The sequence below is a fragment of the Mya arenaria genome, chromosome 11, assembly GCF_026914265.1.
Source record: "Mya arenaria isolate MELC-2E11 chromosome 11, ASM2691426v1".
Taxonomy (NCBI): Eukaryota; Metazoa; Mollusca; class Bivalvia; order Myida; family Myidae; genus Mya; species Mya arenaria.
The window spans coordinates 66,070,011-66,091,036 of NC_069132.1; the positions used below are offsets into that span (position 1 = coordinate 66,070,011).

The window sequence follows — 21,026 nt, forward strand, 5'->3', positions numbered from 1 at the left end:
AAATTATGATTTCATAGCCAATTTTTAAATATTAAAAGGGAGGCAACCCATAATATAAGGTATAACTTATATAGTAAGAAATTACCTCCCTTACCTTCTTTTTAGCCATTACTCCTGCCAGCCAGTATTACAGTGAAAGTATTAGCACACTTCGATACGCCCAGCGTGCCAAAAATATCATCAACAAACCACACATAAACGAGGTAATGATGATGATAATGTTCTAATAAATCTATCTATATATATATGTGAACTATTGGTTAGATAACATTTTAAAGTCTGGTTACACATGCTTTATTATTTAAGATGAATCCTGTTGATATTTGTTTTAAATAATTTTGTTGGTAAAAAGCTTAGGAAATGTAGAGGATAAAAGAAACGCTCTACTTAGCTTGTGTTTTAATTGTTACATGATATCCAACAATAAACAAATATTGACTTGCCTTGATATAAGACAATATAAAGCGTTCTTTTAACAATAAATTTGGCTCTGAAAGGGTTATAACTTTTTCTTAGCTCTTTTCTCATAAATGAATGTCTCAGAATTTGTAACATGGGCATAATGTTGAACAACATTACTGTTCACAGGCTATAACTCACAAACAGTCTGAAATATCCATGTAGTTGTGCTTATACTGACAGTGACTGTACAAATCAATCAATATTTCAATTCTTTTTAATAATTTTCTGTCGCAGGACAGCAATGTAGCGCTGATTCGAGAACTCAGGAAGGAAATAGGAAGACTCCATGGAATGTTGGCATCAGCTCAGAAGGTTAGTTTGTTTCAATGGTCACATATTTTTTGAAAACGAAAAAAGATCACATTTTTCATTCGTTGCTTGCTAATTGCAAGCTTAAAAGATGCATGAAAGGCTGTGCAATGAATCTATTAAGCTTTCACGTTGGAGCTTTTTGCATTTGTTGCTTGTTTATTGCAAGCTTGTAAAATGCATGAAAGACCGTACAATGAATCTATTTAGCTTTCACGTTGGAGCTTTTTGCATTTGTTTCTTGTTTATTGCAAGCTTTTAAGATGCATGAAAGACCGAGCAATGAATCTGTTAAGCTTTCACGTTGGAGCTTTTTGCATTTGTTGCTTGTTTATTGCAAGCTTTTAAGATGCATGAAAGACTGTGCAATGAATCTATTAAGCTTTCACACCTTGAAACAAGCATCACCATTTATGATTTTTATTCTTTTTAAGTGAGAGCAGATCAGTTTTATTCTCTGATTGTGTAAATATTTTTTAAGGGCTACTTGAATGTATTGGTTGACAAACCTTAATTAATGACTGAATTTTAACAGTGAATAATCATTATGAAAATAATCTTTAAGGGTCAGTATGCAAACAAAGAAGGCAGCATTTTAAGAAACTGAGGGGACTAAAACATAATTATGAAAATGTTGTGCAAAGTCTTAGGAAATATTTCATGCACAAAATAATATTAAAACTTTCAGCCAAGCAACTTTCAGCATGATGAAATAGGGGACATATTTTTGTATGTCCCAAGTTTATCAGGGGACCAAAACACAGAAAAGGTATTCCTGCATAACCTGGGTGTATTATCAGATATTTGGAATCAACCACTTTGTAGCACTATAGAACATAATATCATGTAGCCCTCACCCAGTAACTGTTTTTTGTGTGTTTGTTATAATGTATTATTTATATTATTTTTAGCTTGTCTAATTTGATGACAAAAAAATTGAGTTATTGACTAGCCTTTGTGTGGTGTGCTTAAACTTTAACCTTGGCCTTTTACTATTAACTGCTCAAGATGTTCACATGAATCTTGGTTACAACTTACCAGTGACAGTATGCACATCTGTAGCAAGACCCATAACTCTTAATAATTGTTGAGTTATATCTCTTTTTTTCAGAAAAAAAAACAAAAACGAATGTTGGTTGTCGCTCTGCTGTGCATTTATTTTTAATGTCAACATTTTTGTCTTGGCTGGTATTCAATAACGGTCTGTATAAGAACTAAGAACATCTGTGGCAAGACCCATAACTCTGGATTTAATTATTGTTGAGTTTTGCCCTTAGTTTGACAGTTATGCCCTTAGTTTGACTACAATCAACAACAGACTTAGTGCTGGCGTTCACTCTGAACTGCTCTTATTTTTTAAAAATCAAATGAATTTGTCATATCACCATTGTTGTCATTTTTTACAATAACGTTTTATTAGTTTTATTCAATATTATTAACTTAAACCATTAAATTTTCATTTGAAACATTTCTATCAGTGCTCACACACACATGTAAGAAATTCCTTAACTCTGACTTAAATAAGTGTCAACAATAAAAAAGTTCTAATAATTTACAAAAAACTTAGAAATGGAACAAATTGTTCACATTTGTGTAACAAGGCCCATAACTCTGACCTAATTGATATGTGGAGGTTATGCCCCTTGTCTGACTGTGATGAGTAGACAAGTGTTAATATCAGATGAGATGCTACTGTTTACAAGAGTAATTGTACAACTGTAGAAATACTGTACCTTTTTTCCAGTTAATCTTTTATTTTAGAAGAATGCTGTGAATATGTACAATTGTAGAGGTTTTGTTGTGAACGTTTGTAGATGCAATTAGTATGCACATAAAATGTAAACCGTTTATCTAAGTTTTCCATTGATGTGCACTTGATTCTAAATGAGCATTATACTACTGTTTTACTGTCAATACTTATTTGTCAATTAGTCAAACAAAATATGATCATAATATGCCACCTTTTCCTGCTTAAATAAAGGTCACTTTAGTTTCATCTTTTGCGTGAAAACAATATTTCTTTAATTTGATATAAGTTATGCAAAATTTGCGATTAAAATGTTCCTGTTTCACATAAGACATCATAATTTCATCAATACACTAGCACCAGTCAATTGTAACCACGGCCCCCAGGTCCAGGGAATATCTGGGACTTTGACTTTTGGTTTAGCCAACCCGAGGACATCCTTGGTAAGGAGCATTCCCCACTATTTTCGGTGTGGAAACAAAACACCGCAGTCACTCGGTATAGCTACAATAATGAGCGATCAGGGATACTTTTTTTTATTATTTTGATATTTCTTATGTATCCCTGTAACGCTACAACTCTCTACTATTTAACAATGGGTGTAATGATATACTGAAATAATATGCATTGATGTTGAAAAATAATGACAAAGTTGTTCAATTTTTATCCGACAGTGATCTGAACTGGATTAAATTTGTCATTAGAGTTGTTATTTTCACATTAATATATTATGGGTCACAAATACCGTTATACATGTACACAACCAGTCAGATTTGTCCATGATATACCGATATCGGGATACTTGATAAACAATTGACACTTGTAAGTGTTTTATGATAACTTAACATGTTTTTTGGGCATACTGACATATCTTAATATGTGTTTAATAGTAGGCAATAATATTTTCGTAGAAATTTGAATTTATAATGGAGATAATTTCAAAATTGTGGCCGCAAGGATTCTCTGCGCAAGGACCACTTGCTACTTTTTGCTGGGATGGTGGACGTCACGAGTCTGCCATATTAAAAAAATCGTCAAAAGACTCGTTGACGGCCATTTAGGTGGACTATCACTCGGTACTATGGGGCAAACTGGAGGGTAAAAACACGGTCCATTTCCCCCGCTATTCCCGGTATACCCCTGGACCTGGGGGGGAGGGGGGGCTGCTGGTTACAATTGACTGGTGCATTACCAGAATGTGGTGTAAGTGACAAGATTCAATTGAATCAAATCTTGAAGGCAGTGAGAGACCAAAGCTTTCTTAAGTCACTATTGGCTGATCAGAATTGTAATTTACAACTGTGATACACTCTAAGCTTCAACAACAGCAGCAACAGTCAAAACCAACACATTTCACCAATTATATTGTTGCAACTTGATGTATAAAAATACTGACTGAAATTTCAAATTGATCAGTTTGTTATTGTATCTGTTGCAGGCCGGGACAATAGTCAGTCTTCCAGAAGCAGACAATGCTGATATAGCGGAGAAGCTCCATGAAAATGAGGAAATGGTGAGTGGCGTCTTTTACAATTGAATTACATTTATGTAATCTAGTTAGATGGTAATGCATTTGTCAGATTAGTAATTATTATATTGTATATACCTAAGAAAGCACTTAACAAGTCATACATATATGATCTTATCTAAGGCTTTATTTGTACAAGACTTAGTGCTATACTAAAAGCTAGAATTAAAAATAAAAGTTCAGCAATTTTGAATTGAGAATGTTTTTGTCAAATTGCGCTTCTGAAATATCCCAGGATCGTTTGATCAAGAATTCTAGGTTTGATTGTGTTATACAGGAGAGATTTTCAGAAGTGCAGTTGAAGTGTTTCAAATCTCTTCTAAGCACAAAATAGCTCCTAGGTTTTTTTTTTATGAAACCGCCGAGGTCAGTGATATAGTGTTAAAAGGTAGAACTTCACAGATTGGTACCAATGCTGATATTTATTGCATCATATCATTGACAATATAAGAATGGTATATGCAGTGGTATACTAAACTTTAATAATGCTTAAATGCTCTTTGAAAACTTAATTGAATTATGGGAACTTAATTGAATCATGGTAACTTCATTGAGCCATGGGAACTATATTGAATCATAGAAACTTAATTGATTCATGGAAACTTGATTGAATCATGGAAACTTTGTTGAATTATGGAAACTTGATTGATTCATGGAAACTTAATTGATTCATGGAAACTTGATTGATTCATGGAAACTTGATTGATTCATGGAAACATGATTGAATCATGGAAACATGATTGAATCATGGAAACTTGATTGATTCATGGAAACTTAATTGATTCATGGAAACTTGATTGAATCATGGAAACTTTATTGAATTATGGAATCTTAATTGAATCATGGAAATTTAATTGAATCTTAGAGTAAATCCATGTACCATTTATCTAGATTGCAAGAACTAATATGTATTTATCGAAGCTTAGTTTGTTTACCAGTTTGTAATTTAATAACCCCATTTAGTGTGTATATCATATATCGCTTCTGGTAACTGTAGGCGGCGCAGCTAATCCAATCCTGGATGGGTAAATGGTCCTCTACACATGATATCATGAAGGTCAGTAAATTCACCAACGGGAAGCTAAAATATTCATTTGGTTTACATTCCACTTATTATGGTAGAAAATAAATACATGTAGCTGGACAGTAGATGACATCTGAAGTACGTTTGGAAATCAGTAGTTTTTGTGAAGCCTTTACTTTGTCAGATGTCGTCTGCTTTGCCGTTTGTGTCAGTGTCGGCTTTACAACAACTGAATGACTTTTTGTAGAGTCTTCAAACTTGGTATGCACGTTGGTCATTGTCAGTGCATGGAGTGCATGATTCCTTTTTATCATGGGGCAAGAATGTCAATGGTCATGGTGACCTTGACTAGAAAAATGAATGGTGAACTTCACTAGTGACACGTCTGATTCCTAGAATTCTAGTTAACATTAATTCTTAGATATTGAGCACTGTAGCTGTATTATTTGTTAATATTTTTGCTAGCTATGCTCATGTATTACAGTTTTGAGGTCATTGAGTAGACAATGAGTTAGGTCTTAAAGGGACTAGACACCAGATGGTTCCAAAATCACCAAATTCAGTAATTCAAGATGTTGATATTCTTCTTGTTTTCTTGCAATCATGTGTCTTCTGGTGTCTAGTCCCTTTAATGCTTAAATAAAGATAAATTCATTAATGTTTAAAAGGATTATTATCATTTGGGCCCTTGCCTTGTGCCTGTTAACATTTTTTTTCGACCAGTGGGCTTGTCCCTGTAGTTGTTATTGTATTTATAAATACAGGTAAGATGATAAAGATATTCTTTAAAACATACTGAGCATCAAGAATATGCCAACCTTTTTTTCTCCATCAAAAAAGTATATCCCCCAAAATCTTATCTCTTCACGTTGACAAACATGAACTTGTCTGTTGCTTACTGTAAAACTCTTTCTCCAGGAGTCTGACTTGAGCATCAGAGGATTACGAAACCGGTCGAGCTCAATGGGCGTGATGATCGACTCTCAGCTCCCATACCTAGTCGGCATGGACGATGATGTTCTTAGCACCGGCATCGTCATCTTCCATCTCAAGGTATGTGAAATAGCGGGTATTTAGACTCCCATGTTTTTCAGAAAAAAGAGCACAACGAATTGTATAGTTAATGTTTTACAACCAATCAGGCTGATTAGTGGTCTTTTGTACCGTACTGTTTACTGAGTTTAACGATCTCGGCCGAAGGGTGAAGTGATTTGACAAGTTGTTTATTGCACCATGTTCTTTAAAGTGACAGATTAATATGGTATTTTAGCATAGTTGATAGAATTTTGAGGTTTTTAAAAGAAAATTTATGAAAAGAGCTTTTAATAGTGGAAGATTTCGACAGGAAAGCGGTATGGCGTTAGAAGGTTCTCAAAAGCGGTAAATTTTACCTACCATCGGTAGAGTTCACATGTATGGATCAGCTGAAATCTATTTTGGTCACAAAACAATTAGTATTAATAATCTTCTAGGACCTATTCCTTGAACAGTCCTAAAATTCTTATTACAGGATCTGAAAATTTGGCACAATATTTTTGTTATGGTATAAATAGTGTAATATGTTCCTGTTAACAGGACTTTCAAAGAAATTTATGTTTAGGATTATCATGATAAACTGTTTATTGTTTTGTAAAATTTGCTGAATAAAATAAACATGTTAAGCATAAGATTTTCCAAGAAATTTGGACAATTATGTTCATGGTATTGTTGTTATCTTTATGAAATTTATCATAACATATGCCACAAAAATGATCTGCCAGTCTGGTTGTAGAATTCAAATTGTTCCAAGAAATCTCATGAATCTGATTTGATAGATGAGAATATTGTCTGTCTACCAGCAGATTTTGATAGAAGTAAAGTACTGTGTCTATATCGGGCAAAATTATGGAGATTTTGAGACAATTTGATTTGATTCTTGTGTGTCTGCTCTTGTAGGGATGAAATCAACTTGCAATAGGTCTATAAACTCTGTGGAATTGATTTTCTTTGAAACGTTTCATCATACAGAGTTTTTTTAGTACAAATATAGCTATGAGTAGCTGAGTTTTACAATTATTATAATTGCATATATAACTTGACAACTTTAAACTGGTCTTAAATTTTGGTTGTAAGAATGTCAATTGGTATAAGTCTGAACAAACATGATTATTATTACTGTTGCCTTTTCGATTCGGGAGGACGTATATGACTCCAATGCATGTTTTCAGAACCTGAAGATAATTACAATGAAAATTCATCCAGTCCATTATGAAATTTAAAACTTTAATCTTAACCATAACTCAAGAACTGTTATAGATATTCACATTGAACTTGATACAAATGTTGCCAGAGACAAAACACACACACACCTAGGTGAGCTGATAACTCTAAATTAAATAATTGTTGGGTTATGCCCCTTGTTAGTCTGATAAAAACAGAGTTAATTCAGGGGGGCTCTTGTTCTCGTTCCATAATCTTAATAAAAACAACACTGCAAAGAAAAGGATTTGGTTTAACGGTTATTTAATTCAGTTTAGCCAGTATGCAAATCTTTTCAGGAGGGAGAGACGTTGGTAGGTCGAGGGGATGCCGACGCAGAGAGGGACATAGGTCGGTGGTTTGGTTATTATATAAGGCAATCTTTATTTAAAGGATGGATATTAAGTGTTGAGTGTGTTAAGTGCTTAAAACCATATTGATTGTTTTGTGTTGTTGACATGATAGAACAGCCAAAATTCGTTGACTTGCTGCTAATAATACTTGATTGTGAATGTAATATAATTATATATACTGATCATGCAGGTTCTGGCAGAAGTCCATATTACGATGGATAGGAATTCTTTGTTGTATTGTATAAAAGAGTTTAAACCCCACTGTTCAATTCCAGTTTTGGAGGGCCCTGGCATAGAGACTGAGCACTGTGTGATAGAGAATGCAACAGGGGAGGTAATACTGAGGCCCGGCCAGGGGGCCCTGTGTTCTGTCAATGGTCAGGAATGTACACAACCAACAAAACTCTCTCAGGGTAAGAAACACGCATAAGTTGGAAAGTAATTTCTAGCTTGTTGAGTAGAGAACAATTTGTTGTAAAATAAGTAATTTTCTTAGCATTTATCTTCAATGTTTTAAAGTTGCAATCACCTTATTTTTTTTTTTTTAAAGATTACAAACTACTAAAGCTTATTCTTTTGAACTACTGTAATAAAAATCACAAATCTTCACTTTATGTGATGTGAATTAAATCATGTTAATTTTCAATATTAGAATTAAAACTACCGTATTTTCCCGACTATAAGGCAATCAGCTTATAAGACGACACCCTAACTTTGCCCATGAGATCTGGTGTTTTTTTTAGACTCGTTTATAAGACGGGTATATAGTTTGAGCAAGATCACTGAATTTTACCCTGTTTCCAGGAGATTATGTGATACTCGGGGGAAATCAGGTCTTCCGTTTCAACAATCCTGCTGAGGCTGCCAAACTCAGGGAAAACAGACAAGTATGCAATTCTGCGCAAAATTATATATGGAAATTTTATTTCACATATTGTAAAATATCAAATTCCAATTATTTCCGTTTATTGTAAAGCATAAATATTAATCAGATGTTGTATATATTGTTAAATGTAAGGGAAAAAGAATTGTAAGAACAGCAAATATCTTTTCCTCTTGTAACAACACTCAGACCCTAATGTGTGTATGGATTGCGGAAAACCTCTCATTCTTATATGCCTTTAGGTGAAATATCAGGTTATATTTGCTGGTGTTATTTTCACTGCAGTGAAAGCAACTCAACTTCACTAATGTTTTACAAACAAGTTAAGTTGATTTGTATCTATTTCAGAGTCAAGGCAGCCTCAATACGCTTGGTGTTGGATACCCCTCCTACAGCGGGCTCTCTCGGGCGAGCAGCTACAGCTCCATTGGCGGAGATGACTCAAACTATCTAAGCCCGCAGTCTCAACTGGCACGGTCCTACCCAAAGTAATTATTCATACTAAAACAAATTGTGTAATTAAATAGTTTACAGTGGTCTGTATAAATTAGTTGTTTGAATGCAAGATAATTTCATTTCTACCTTAAAAGATTATAATACATTCTCAGGTTTCATTCAAAAAAGAAAACAGAAAGCAAAATAAGATCTGATAACTTTAAGAATTTTCTTGCATTTTAAAACTCATATATGATGCAGTTAATTAAAAAGAACTCTGCTAGATTAGAATATGCAGTCACTCAGTATCCATGTAAAAATTTACAGTGTGTTTTTTGTCTGTTAGCTAATGATTAACTCCCGCCAGTGTTTTACATTTAGGCTACACACATGTTAAAGGAAATATTGGTTTTCAGTCGGCGGCGCTATTCAGATGTTGTAATGTAAGACTTCATAGTTTTCAGTATATTTCCTTAGATTATGAAAGGAACAAAAAACCAATATTTGTATTACAATTTTTGTCATTAATATGGATGCCTGTATAGAGCGTAATATTAATGTTATAATATTTTTCACTCTGTATGAGTGTTTTGGGAATAATGACATTATTTTTAATCATTTCCAAATGACTAAAATATTATACCCGCTCCCCCCCACAAAAACAAAATAAAAAATAAAAAATAAAAAATGTTAAGGTGGTGACTTATAATAGTTTCAGTTGGGTAATCAGATCCCAATATTCTTCTTTTTTGGCCTGAAAATAACATTTTTGTTCCTTTTATATTCATACAACCAGACTATTGCATGATGTCCTTGTAGACCACAGGTCAATGCTCTCAAACCTATGTTTCTGTGTATCCAAGTTACCATGACATGTAAATCTTACCATTGTTGTGTATCATATTCCAAAATTCTTCCCCAACATTATATTAGATCAATTATTTGTGTAGCTGTGAGTTAATTGTTGAAGGATTTGTTAATTCAATAAAATTAAATTAAGGGATTTTTCTAAAAGAAAAATCAATGAAGTAGAAACAGCCATTACTATTTATTTCATACCTGTAAAACTTCCGCCTTTAATATTGTAAGAATTGAGCATTTAATATTGAAACTCAGTAAAATGGTTTGTAGTTGACCTGATATGGGATATACAGGGCTCAGGAAACCATATTTGAGTTCGAGCTGAAATGATCATGTTATGCTATCAAAAGAAGAAATTTAGGCTTCTTAGTAAATTATTAATGATGCATGGTCTTTATCCATGAGCTATTCTATTGTTCATTTTGAGTATATGAATGCTACCTTGGAAGTGAATGACCCTGTAATCTTGTTGTTTAACCTCAGTTATGCTGCCCAAGATTTGTGGTGAGTATTTACCCCACCCACTTTTTCTAACATGGGAGGCTTTCTTTGTACTCTGTAGATAATTTTGCTTTTATTAATATTTGGTGAAAGGTTTCCAAGCTGGGGCTGTATTGGGTATAAAGTGTTGTTTGGTTTTGTATGCATATCTTATCATATTTAGTGGAGTGTAACTTGTTTAATATTCTGTAGAACTATTCTTTTTTACTGAATATTTGCCATAATATTTATTATTGGTTATATCATTTACATGCGCATTTTTGAGAAGGTATATTATGATAGAACAGTTTTTCTATTTACTGTAAATATTGTACAGGAGCTCAATGCAGTTAAGGATTATCTAAATTATGTTTAGAATAGAAAAAGTTTTTGACAGGATATAACAATAAATTACTATATCACGCTTCTAACATGAATGCCGGAATGCTATTGGTCCAGGATTGGTTATGCGGTGACCCCATATTTTTCCATATTGGGTTACCAAATTTATATTGAACCAAAATGGCGCCTATTTTCATATTCCAATGAATATTCTGATGAATAAATGAAACATTTAAACATGTAAACAGGTTGTCGACATGATATATACGTTAGGGGGTTTGTAGGCGATCGGATATGGTATAGCAAAGGAGACCATATAAGGGTTCGAGCTTCATTCTCACTCGATATGGTTTCCTTTGCCCCGTATATCCTATATCGGGTCACCTACTAACCAACCTTATAATATTAAATGCATCAAATTGTTTTATAAATTATTTTTTTTAGTTTGTGAAAATTGACTCATGCATGAGTAAAGTACAATCATACCAATGGTATGATGCATCTTTCGACTAAGGGCACATGTCTGTCAGTCGAAAGATGCATGAGTTAAATAAAGGGGCATTCCATTTGCGCTAACTCTGTTAGACAAAACATCCATGAGTAACAGACATACCAATTTGTGCTCTTATTCTATGAGACAAAACCTGTTTGATTATCGTAATTAACACTAACTCTATCAGTAATGTTTCAATATTTAAATTTGTTTGATATATTTGTCTCCCTTATACCTTATATTTCTTTAGTCAAACGTTATTATGTAGTTTGCTTTTCATACATAGATGTGCATACATATTGTTTATTTAATTAAGATTAAAGCTATGCATGCTGATAGTGCAACTTTAAAAAGTAATTCTTGCTTAATAGATTAACAAATTGTACAGTCAAATAATTTTTCAACATCATTAAGATTGAAAAAAACACACACCCAAAATAGCATTATTTTTATTGAAAATCCCCAAGAACATTTTAACAATTTCTTGTTTGAAATGGTGCATTTTGAGCTTTTTGTATTACTTTTATTTCTCCAATAATGACATTAAAAATAAACTTGGATTTGGACACCTTCATCCGCTAGTGCATGTTATAACACTAATGCTAATTATTTCTAATAATTTTTAACAAACTTGCTCTCTCTCTCTCTCTCTCTCTCTCTCTCTCTCTCTCTCTCTCCTTTCCTTCCTCTGTCTCTCTCTCTCTCTCTCTCTCTCTCCCTCTCTCTCTCTCTCTCCTTTCCTTCCTCTGTCTCTCTCTCTCTCTCTCTCTCTCTCTCTCTCTCTTGATGAAAAAAACTTAACTTTATCTTTGTATCATAGGTTGAAAAATTGCATATTGTAACGTCAAAAAGCATTATGTTTTGAATTTAGGTTTATAAAATACCAGTTTTCTATGACATTGCATCATGAAATTTGTAACTAACATACACATATGAATTGATAGAATACAAGAGTAGTCTGCGGGTTAAACACTTGTCTGCTTCTCACCAAAGACATCATGGGTATGAGTCCCACCAGTGGTACGTTTATATGGCAGCTGTCAAAAGGGACATCAGTACTGGTTTCTGTCCAGAAAACTGACCATATCAGCTTGTAGCTATCTTAATAATTGAGCTTTAAAGAGTACAAGTATAATGTACAAGGAAATTGGTGAGCTAACATGAATTTGAATATATTGTTGTGTCCAGGTTTTATGTTAAGTTATTTTACTTTATGACTTCAGCCGAGACCTTGAACGACATTACCAGAGTGAACAAGAGAGGATTGAGCAAGCAAGGTACAGTAACTCCTGAACTATTATTGAATTGTCTACCCTGTTTGTGGAAAATTTGTGGAAAGTTGATGTTTTTTCTCTGAAGTGTCATTACATCATAAGTGCTCATTTAAAAAAATGAGGTGTTGTCGTACTAGCATTAATTTTATGTTGTTGTTGTTGTTCTGGTTATTGTGGTCATCATCATCTTTGTTGTTGTTGCCGCCATCATCATTGTGGTCATTGTTGTTGTTAAGGTGTTTTTTGTGGGTTTTTTTGTTGTTGTCATCATAGTTGTTCTCGTTCAGGAACTTTTAAAACATAGTACGCCTGGTTATATTCCTGATAAAATTGTTTGGTGACTGTTTTGTTTATTCGTTTTAAAAAAAAAATCAAAGCTGTTGAATAAATGTTTAATTCATTTCATTCCAATTTGCATTAACTTCTAATAGTGTTAAACTTCTTAGTGCATGTTTCATTGATAAATTAGTCAGTTGGCACCGTTTTTTTATAGTCTTGCAGTATTATCAGTTCATATTGTTCTATTGATGGCAGACAATATTTCTGCCAAGTTAAGTGCAAAATCAGCAGTCTAACAGACTTCTACTATAGTAGTGTTCACAGCTCAGAGATTATTTCTGATAGTGCCTTGTTCAGTTATCATACATAATGGGGGAACTATGTCATTTGTATTTGTTCATAATTTTGTAGATGGATTTGTTTTGAATCTTCCATGTAGGTTATAGGGTGGGGAATCATATATCCACCAGCCCATTTATTGGTATTAAAATGGATATTTAAGGTGTTTAAAGATAGGATGTTTGAGCTAAGGCCAATATTGTCTAGTGTTTACATGTTGATAACAGATTTTATTCATATTTGGATTTTTTGGGGTAAAAAAGCAGGATTTATAAAGATATTTTACACCACACTCTGAATATTTAAGGTATTAACTTTCAAGTTTTAGTGCTTTTTAGTTGTAATTGTATATGCTCCTGTATTTAAGGATGATGGTAGGATAGATCATGTATATATGTCCCTCGTCACTTTGTGAGCGTTCGTTTTGCTTTTTTTGGGTGACAGATAATAATAGAATAGATGGCTTGATCCTTTAATGGAATTACTCAAAGAAGATAATGTAATATATTTACAACATTTGATGTGATTTGCTCTTTTAAAATACACATACTCTTTCAAAAAGTGGATAGGCAAGAGTATGCGTCACATTCAGTGATAGTTATAGCGTTAAAAGCCTATTACTATTGTCCTCAATGTAATCATGATTTCTTCAGAACTGTTCTAGTGCAAAATGAATAACTATCATTTACTATAATAGTGGTCAAAATTATATTTTGTCAAATTGGATGGCACTGTATTTCTCAAATTTGCTGTATTATATAATTTATTTTGTATTGGCAGAAAGCCATTAATAATTTTAATTAGTAGATTTAAACAGAGGTTGGACCAGTAGATGAAACATAATCTCGACCACTATGAAGGTTTAAGGGTTATACGGAGGGTTGTAAGCAGCATTTAGCAAAATAATAATGGTACGTGACATGCATCGCAAATAACAACATATTTTAGTAAATTTACACTTATAAACTTTAACCAACTTCATTTTGTTATGCACATGTCAATTGTAACCACAGCCCCCCAGGTCCGGGAGTATACAGGGGATAGATGGGGAAATGGGCTGTTTTTGCAGTGGTTTTGTCTTTGTGCCAAAATAGCTGGGAATGGTCCTTACCTGGGGTGCGGGGGCATATGGTGGGGATTATATTCAGCAGTTCGTCCCTGCAGGGTGTTTTTTTTACCTGGGCTTGGCTGGACAAAAAAATCAAAGACCCTGCTATTCCCCAGACCAGGGGGGGAGGGGTGGCTGGTTACAATTGACTGGTGCATTATCAATTCAGTAAGTGTGATTCCTATACTTATATGTTCTGAACTAAAACCGGAGTGGATAGTGCAGAACTGAAATGCTAATTGAATCAGTTTTATTTAATATAATATATTGATATCATATTTCTTTTAAAATTATCTTAAAATTACTCAAATGTTCAGAGCTGATAACGGTGAGGGTTGATATTGCAGAAATGCAAATTGAATAATAAATTATGTGGTTATTTACTATATTGATTATATTTCTTTTGAAAATGTCTTAAGTATTAGAAAACTTACTCAGTTTTGTTTAAAACACCTGGGTAAACTTTTGAAACAGAAATTAAAGTTTTATGCCCATTACTGAGTACAGAATTAAGCTAACATCTCAAATATGGGTAAGACAAGGTTAGAAATTGACAAAAGATGTATTTTTTCTTAGTAAATATTTACACTCAAGCTGATAAGCCATAATCTACAAAGCTGACAATAATGTTGGGACACTGGTGTAGCTCCATTAGGCACTTACAATATACCAGGGCCAGCACGTAATTGAATGATATTTATGAAAAAGGAATCCATTTTTTAGGGTTTTTTAGTGTAGTTTTTAACCAAGATATTGTAGAAAGCATCCCGCATTTAAAATTTTCGTGTTGGGGCAAGACACTGAACGCCCCCCCCCCCCCCTCTCACTAGCCAGCCAACCCTTCACGTCAATTCTGGTCAAGCTACAACCCTGCTTGTATATCAGTCTATGGTACATATGATATTTCTTTATTGATTTTGATTAAAAACATTATTGTTCATCTTTTACCTTTATTTAATTCAGTTAGATTTTTATTTGAAATGAGAAAAGAGAATGTATACAATTAGCTTTTCTTGTTTATGCAAACACGATTCTATAATTGCTCTATGACAGAACGACTGTTATAACATTGTAAAAGATTGAAAGATATCTATTAATTCAAACTTATCAAACGCCTGTGAAAAGTTTTGTGATTGGTGTCGAAATAAAACCTTAATGAAACAGATTTTGATAAGATTAGAAATCCTATTGATGTGAAATACTTGCATGTGGACTAAAAAGTGATTTCCTGAAGTATTGTGACTTGATTTGACATGTATTTAGCTTATTTTATCAACCAAGTCAATAATTGTTTACTTAGTGTCACCATTGGCTTTGTTGTTGTTGTTGCTTCAGCTGTACATTGCTGCAACAGCTTTTACTAAAAAATTGACAATGAGAAAAGTGTTTAGCATCTATATACATTGCAGTTATTTAAAAAGTCAATATAAAAATGTCATTCGTTGATATTTTTTATTGGATAAATATTCTATACAAGATGTCTTTTGCAACGTGTATTGTGATTCTATGTAATTGGACTGTCAATCTTGTTGGAAATAATAGAAAAAGCTTTCAGTACAGAGAGGCTATCATACCTTTAAAGAGTAAAGTATTGCCAGGAAAAAACAATCTTGGACATCGATTAAACCAGAGATCCAGGCATATTTTTCTGGTGTCTTAAAGAACACTTGCTGTGGAAGGACCTATTTATCAGTAAAAAATTTTGTGGATGTTTTCTATGCTGAATTCCAAATTGGAGGATACATTGGACGAATTCAATTCTTGTGTTAGTGTATTGGCTTGTTCCAGGAGCATAGACAAATTATGTATTTCATAATGAAAAAGAAATTATTGGTGTTCAAATGAAGCCAAGCTAGCATAAACATAAGCATGTCGCATAAATCAAAGATAGATGGTCACATGAAGACAAGCAAGACTGTCTCATAAATAAAAAGCAAAACTTTCACATAAATTTAGGCAACACTCACTCACAGTCGCTTAAATTAAAGCAAGTCTATAGCATAAGTATTATAGCATAAATATAAGCAACTTGCTGTCGCATCAATATAAGCAAGACTGTCACATGAATAAAAGCAAGACTGTCACATCAATATAAGCAAGACTGTCACATGAATAAAAGCAAGACTGTCACATGAATATAAGCAAGACTGTCACATAAATTAAAGCAAGACTGTCACATGAATATATGCAAGACTGTCACATAAATAAAAGCAAGACTGTCACATAAATAAAAGCAAGACTGTCACATAAATAAAAGCAAGACTGTCACATGAATATATGCAAGACTGTCACATAAATAAAAGCAAGACTGTCACATGAATATAAGCAAGACTGTCACATAAATAAAAGCAAGACTGTCACATGAATATATGCAAGACTGTCACATAAATAAAAGCAAGACTGTCACATGAATATATGCAAGACTGTTACATAAATAAAAGCAAGACTGTCACATGAATATATGCAAGACTGTCACATAAATAAAAGCAAGACTGTCACATGAATATATGCAAGACTGTCACATAAATAAAAGCAAGACTGTCACATGAATATATGCAAGACTGTTACATAAATAAAAGCAAGACTGTCACATGAATATATGCAAGACTGTTACATAAATAAAAGCAAGACTGTCACATGAATATATGCAAGACTGTCACATAAATAAAAGCAAGACTGTCACATGAATATATGCAAGACTGTTACATAAATAAAAGCAAGACTGTCACATAAATAAAAGCAAGACTGTCACATAAATAAAAGCAAGACTGTCACATGAATATAAGCAAGACTGTCACATAAATAAAAGCAAGACTGTCACATGAATATATGCAAGACTGTCACATAAATAAAAGCAAGACTGTCACATGAATATATGCAAGACTGTTACATAAATAAAAGCAAGACTGTCACATGAATATATGCAAGACTGTTACATAAATAAAAGCAAGACTGTCACATGAATATATGCAAGACTGTCACATAAATAAAAGCAAGACTGTCACATGAATATATGCAAGACTGTTACATAAATAAAAGCAAGACTGTCACATAAATAAAAGCAAGACTGTCACATAAATAAAAGCAAGACTGTCACATGAATATATGCAAGACTGTCACATAAATAAAAGCAAGACTGTCACATGAATATAAGCAAGGCTGTCACATAAATAAAAGCAAGACTGGCACATGAATGAAAACAAGACTCTCACATGAATAAAAGCAAGACTGGCACATGAATGAAAGCAAGACTGTCACATGAATAAATGTCAGACTGTCGCTTAAACATTAAACCATAAATATAAGCAAGACTCTCACATGAATAATCAAGAATAAAAGCAAGACTATCGCATTAATATCATAGCATAAATCTAAGAAATTTTGACTCACAGTCGCATGAATATAAGCAAGACACTAGTATTGCATACATATTATAGCATAATTATAAGTAATTTTGACTAATAGTCGCATAAGTATAAGTAAGACTTCACGTGAATATAAGCAAGACACTAGTATTGCATAAATATTAAAGCATAAATATAAGAAATTTTGTCTCACAGTCGCATATATATTATAACTAAGACTATCACATGAATATGAGCAATATTTTCACATAAATATTATAGCATAAAAATAAGTCAATTTTGACTCACAGTCGCATGAATATAAGCAAGACTTCACGTGAATATAAGCAAGACTTCACATGAATATAAGCAAGACTTCACATGAATATAAGCAAGACTTCACATGAATATAAGCAAGACTTTACATGAATATAAGCAAGACTTCACGTGAATATAAGCAAGACTTCACATGAATATAAGCAAGACATTAGCATAAGTTGTTCTTTTTTCATGGATAAATCTATTTTAATCACTGAAAATCAAATAATAATCTCTATTCTTTATAACTATCGGAATATATATTAATTATTGTAAAAATGTCATTTGTTTTAAGTAAATATTAATTTCAATTTCAGGACGGAACTTGAACAACTTAAAAGTGAGCACGAGCGTGCAGAAGAGGCTTGTCAACTTCGGGAAGAGGAAATGTACGCAGCGCATGAGCAGCATCGTGCAGATATCGAGGACCAGAAACATCAGCTTTTACGACTTGTGGAGGAAAATGATCGAGCACGTGAAAAAGCAGAGGAAGAGTTGCAGCTCGCACGGGAAAGTCTGGCAAAGGAGAGGGAGGCTTGTAAGTTAAAAATGTACTTGCATTATACATGTCATTTAGACCACTACCAGTTGATCAATTGTTTGATAGATGTGCCACACATAAAATTCGGTAAACGCTTTATTTATTAATTTCCCGATGTTCATTGGCTGCATGTTTACGTCTGAATCTCCCTTATTTTCATGTTTCTTTACCTAGAATTTAATCCTTTAAAGTCTACTTCGAATTTTTATTGAAGGTTTTTTCATGCTATACATTCTTAATCAGCAAACTTTTAGAGAATATCTTTCCTTGTGTCCGGACAAAATCTGGTCCGGCAACCGTAAACTATCTAATTTTGCTTATTGTGATAGTAGGCTGGACTTAAGAAGGGCATAAATACATCTACTGTTGTTTTTGGTATTTAAATAAATGCGTGTTACTCAGTTACTCACCTCGAATGCTGTCATTACAATATATGTGTGTTTAAGTTGCAGTGGCAATGAAACTTAATTGTGAAGCACTGGATCTGATTGCCATATTGAGAGCGATATTTATGTAATACAATCAAAACCTTTCATTTATAATTGAGAACCTTTTTTATATATGTTTGGTTATAAATATATTTATTTTTTTTATTTTTTTTGCTTTGTGCTTTCGCCACTGATTTGCTGAAAATTAAAAAAAAATGTTTTTGCTTACTCACTCCTTTTTTTTCTGGAAAAAATCGTAAAATAAATGATTTACTTGTTGTGGCCTCAATTTTGAAGATGAGATGTTTTGAATTTCATTACGAGGAAACTGAAACAAGCAGAAATACCCCTGTAGTAATTTTCAGATTTAAGAGAAACTTAAATCATCTTACAAATCCCATGACCTGTAAAACATGTAACAAAGTAGGCGTTGTCAGTATATTGTCGATCACAGAAGACTCAAATTTCCCGTATGCTATTTAATAGTGTCGTAACACTAATAGTAATAGGACCTATTTCTGCTTTTTGTTCAGTCCAAATGCAATCTGTATCTGAATGTTTTGCTCTGTCTTTCAGTTCAGAAACATTTAGATGTGGAGCGTCAGAAACTTCGTGAACAGCAAAAACTAGACAACAACAACTACAACAACAACAACAACAGGGGTCCCAGGGGTCGATATCAATACAAACAGATCCCTTGTGCACAGCCACAATGTGTGTGGGGTCAGATGATGGGCTAAGCAGTGGTCACAAGGAAATGGGAGTGGGGGTGGTGCCTAACCCAGGGGTAGATGAAGAAGATGGGCTGATTTTGGCAAAAGATGTGACAGTATTCAGAGGTAATGTCTTCTATAATTTAAAGTGTGTTTTTTATATAAGTCAAATTAATACTAGCAATATGAATGCCTATTATGCAAGCCACCAAATCCAGTATTGCAGAAATAAGTTCATGACCTAAGTAAAAGTAACCAACTTTTCCTAATATTAAAAGCTGCACTCTCACAGCTGAACTGTGTTTTGACAACTTTTCTTTATTTTTTGTCTTGGAATGAGCAAACTTTTGCGTAAAAGTCAGGAAAACAGTGATATAAGGAGACAGACTTAATATTAGATCTGTTTTTCAGATTTATGGTCAAAAATAGATTTATGGCTAAAATTGTTAAGTACTCACACTTTAAGAAAATTGATTTTTTGGCCGTTTTTTGAACAACTGAGATCTGTTCTGTTTTGAGTTATCTTTTATGATTGAATTGAAGGCATTGATGCTTAATTAACAACTTAAAACATGTCAAAACTGTCAATTTGTGAGAGTGCAGCTTTAAATTCAAGAAAAATGTTTTTGACACTCCTCTGTATAAACATACATATAATATGCTGCCAATTATTATTGCTTGATCCTATTTACTGCAATAATAATGTAAAAAGAATGGATAAAACATGATTAATTACAATATAACCTTTAAATCTAATACAATTTCTGATCTCATTAATTAATTATAATTAGGGATGCAAACGAATGGCAAAACTGATATTCGAATATTCGGTAACTCTTTCGATCGAATATTCGAATATTCGATTACCAACATTAATATTTTAGAAGTGCAGTAAACTATTATTAGTATTCACTGTAGTAATAGCCGGTGCCTTTTAACCCTTCCTTGTCGATCGTAGCCGGTTCACGCGACGGACCCTTATTTTTCACAAACTCAGCCACTGAAATTCCCAATTTTCAGAAGCAAAACAATCAAATAAAAAGCAATAGATTTTGAACAAACAGAAAACAACTTCAATAATAATTTCCATTCCACTGCATTAATATTTGCAAACAAGGGGAAGATCGTAAAATTCCGGTTGAATGCCGCGAACCGGATCTCAGGGTTGTTCTGTAGGACGGGCAGCCTCGTTCGGGAATTGACTTCTACTAAATATAACCTTTGGAAAATCAACCCAACTCGGGAAATGGTAAAATAATAAAACGAAAAAAAAAAATCTGACGAATCTATTGTATAACAATACAGAAAATATATCATAAAACGCTTTCATATACAGTTACATTTTAAAGCACGGATGTTATATCGAAGCATGGAAAACAGTTTGTTAGCACATAACTAGAAAATGTCATTCATATCATCAAGGCAATTTGAGCTATATTGCAGCCAAGACAACACATTGCTGTGGGGGCCGATGCCGTAAATCCTTTATTTGCATGGTCATTTGGATTTACTGAAAACTATTGAAAC

General features: G+C 33.2%; 1 protein-coding gene across 1 annotated transcript in view; it reads left to right on the forward strand.

Annotated features, from left to right (window-relative positions):
- LOC128208704 (kinesin-like protein KIF16B) overlaps positions 1-19,526 on the forward strand; it is a 56,059-nt gene extending 36,533 nt beyond the window's left edge. The window contains exons 12-22 of the mRNA XM_052912252.1: positions 106-203; positions 697-774; positions 3,957-4,031; positions 5,989-6,123; positions 7,608-7,659; positions 7,937-8,074; positions 8,466-8,548; positions 8,893-9,032; positions 12,379-12,432; positions 18,135-18,355; positions 19,363-19,526. Coding sequence (XP_052768212.1) covers positions 106-203; positions 697-774; positions 3,957-4,031; positions 5,989-6,123; positions 7,608-7,659; positions 7,937-8,074; positions 8,466-8,548; positions 8,893-9,032; positions 12,379-12,432; positions 18,135-18,355; positions 19,363-19,526 — 1,238 coding nt within the window. The remainder of the gene's footprint in view (positions 1-105; positions 204-696; positions 775-3,956; positions 4,032-5,988; positions 6,124-7,607; positions 7,660-7,936; positions 8,075-8,465; positions 8,549-8,892; positions 9,033-12,378; positions 12,433-18,134; positions 18,356-19,362) is intronic.
- Positions 19,527-21,026: the final 1,500 nt, after the last annotated feature.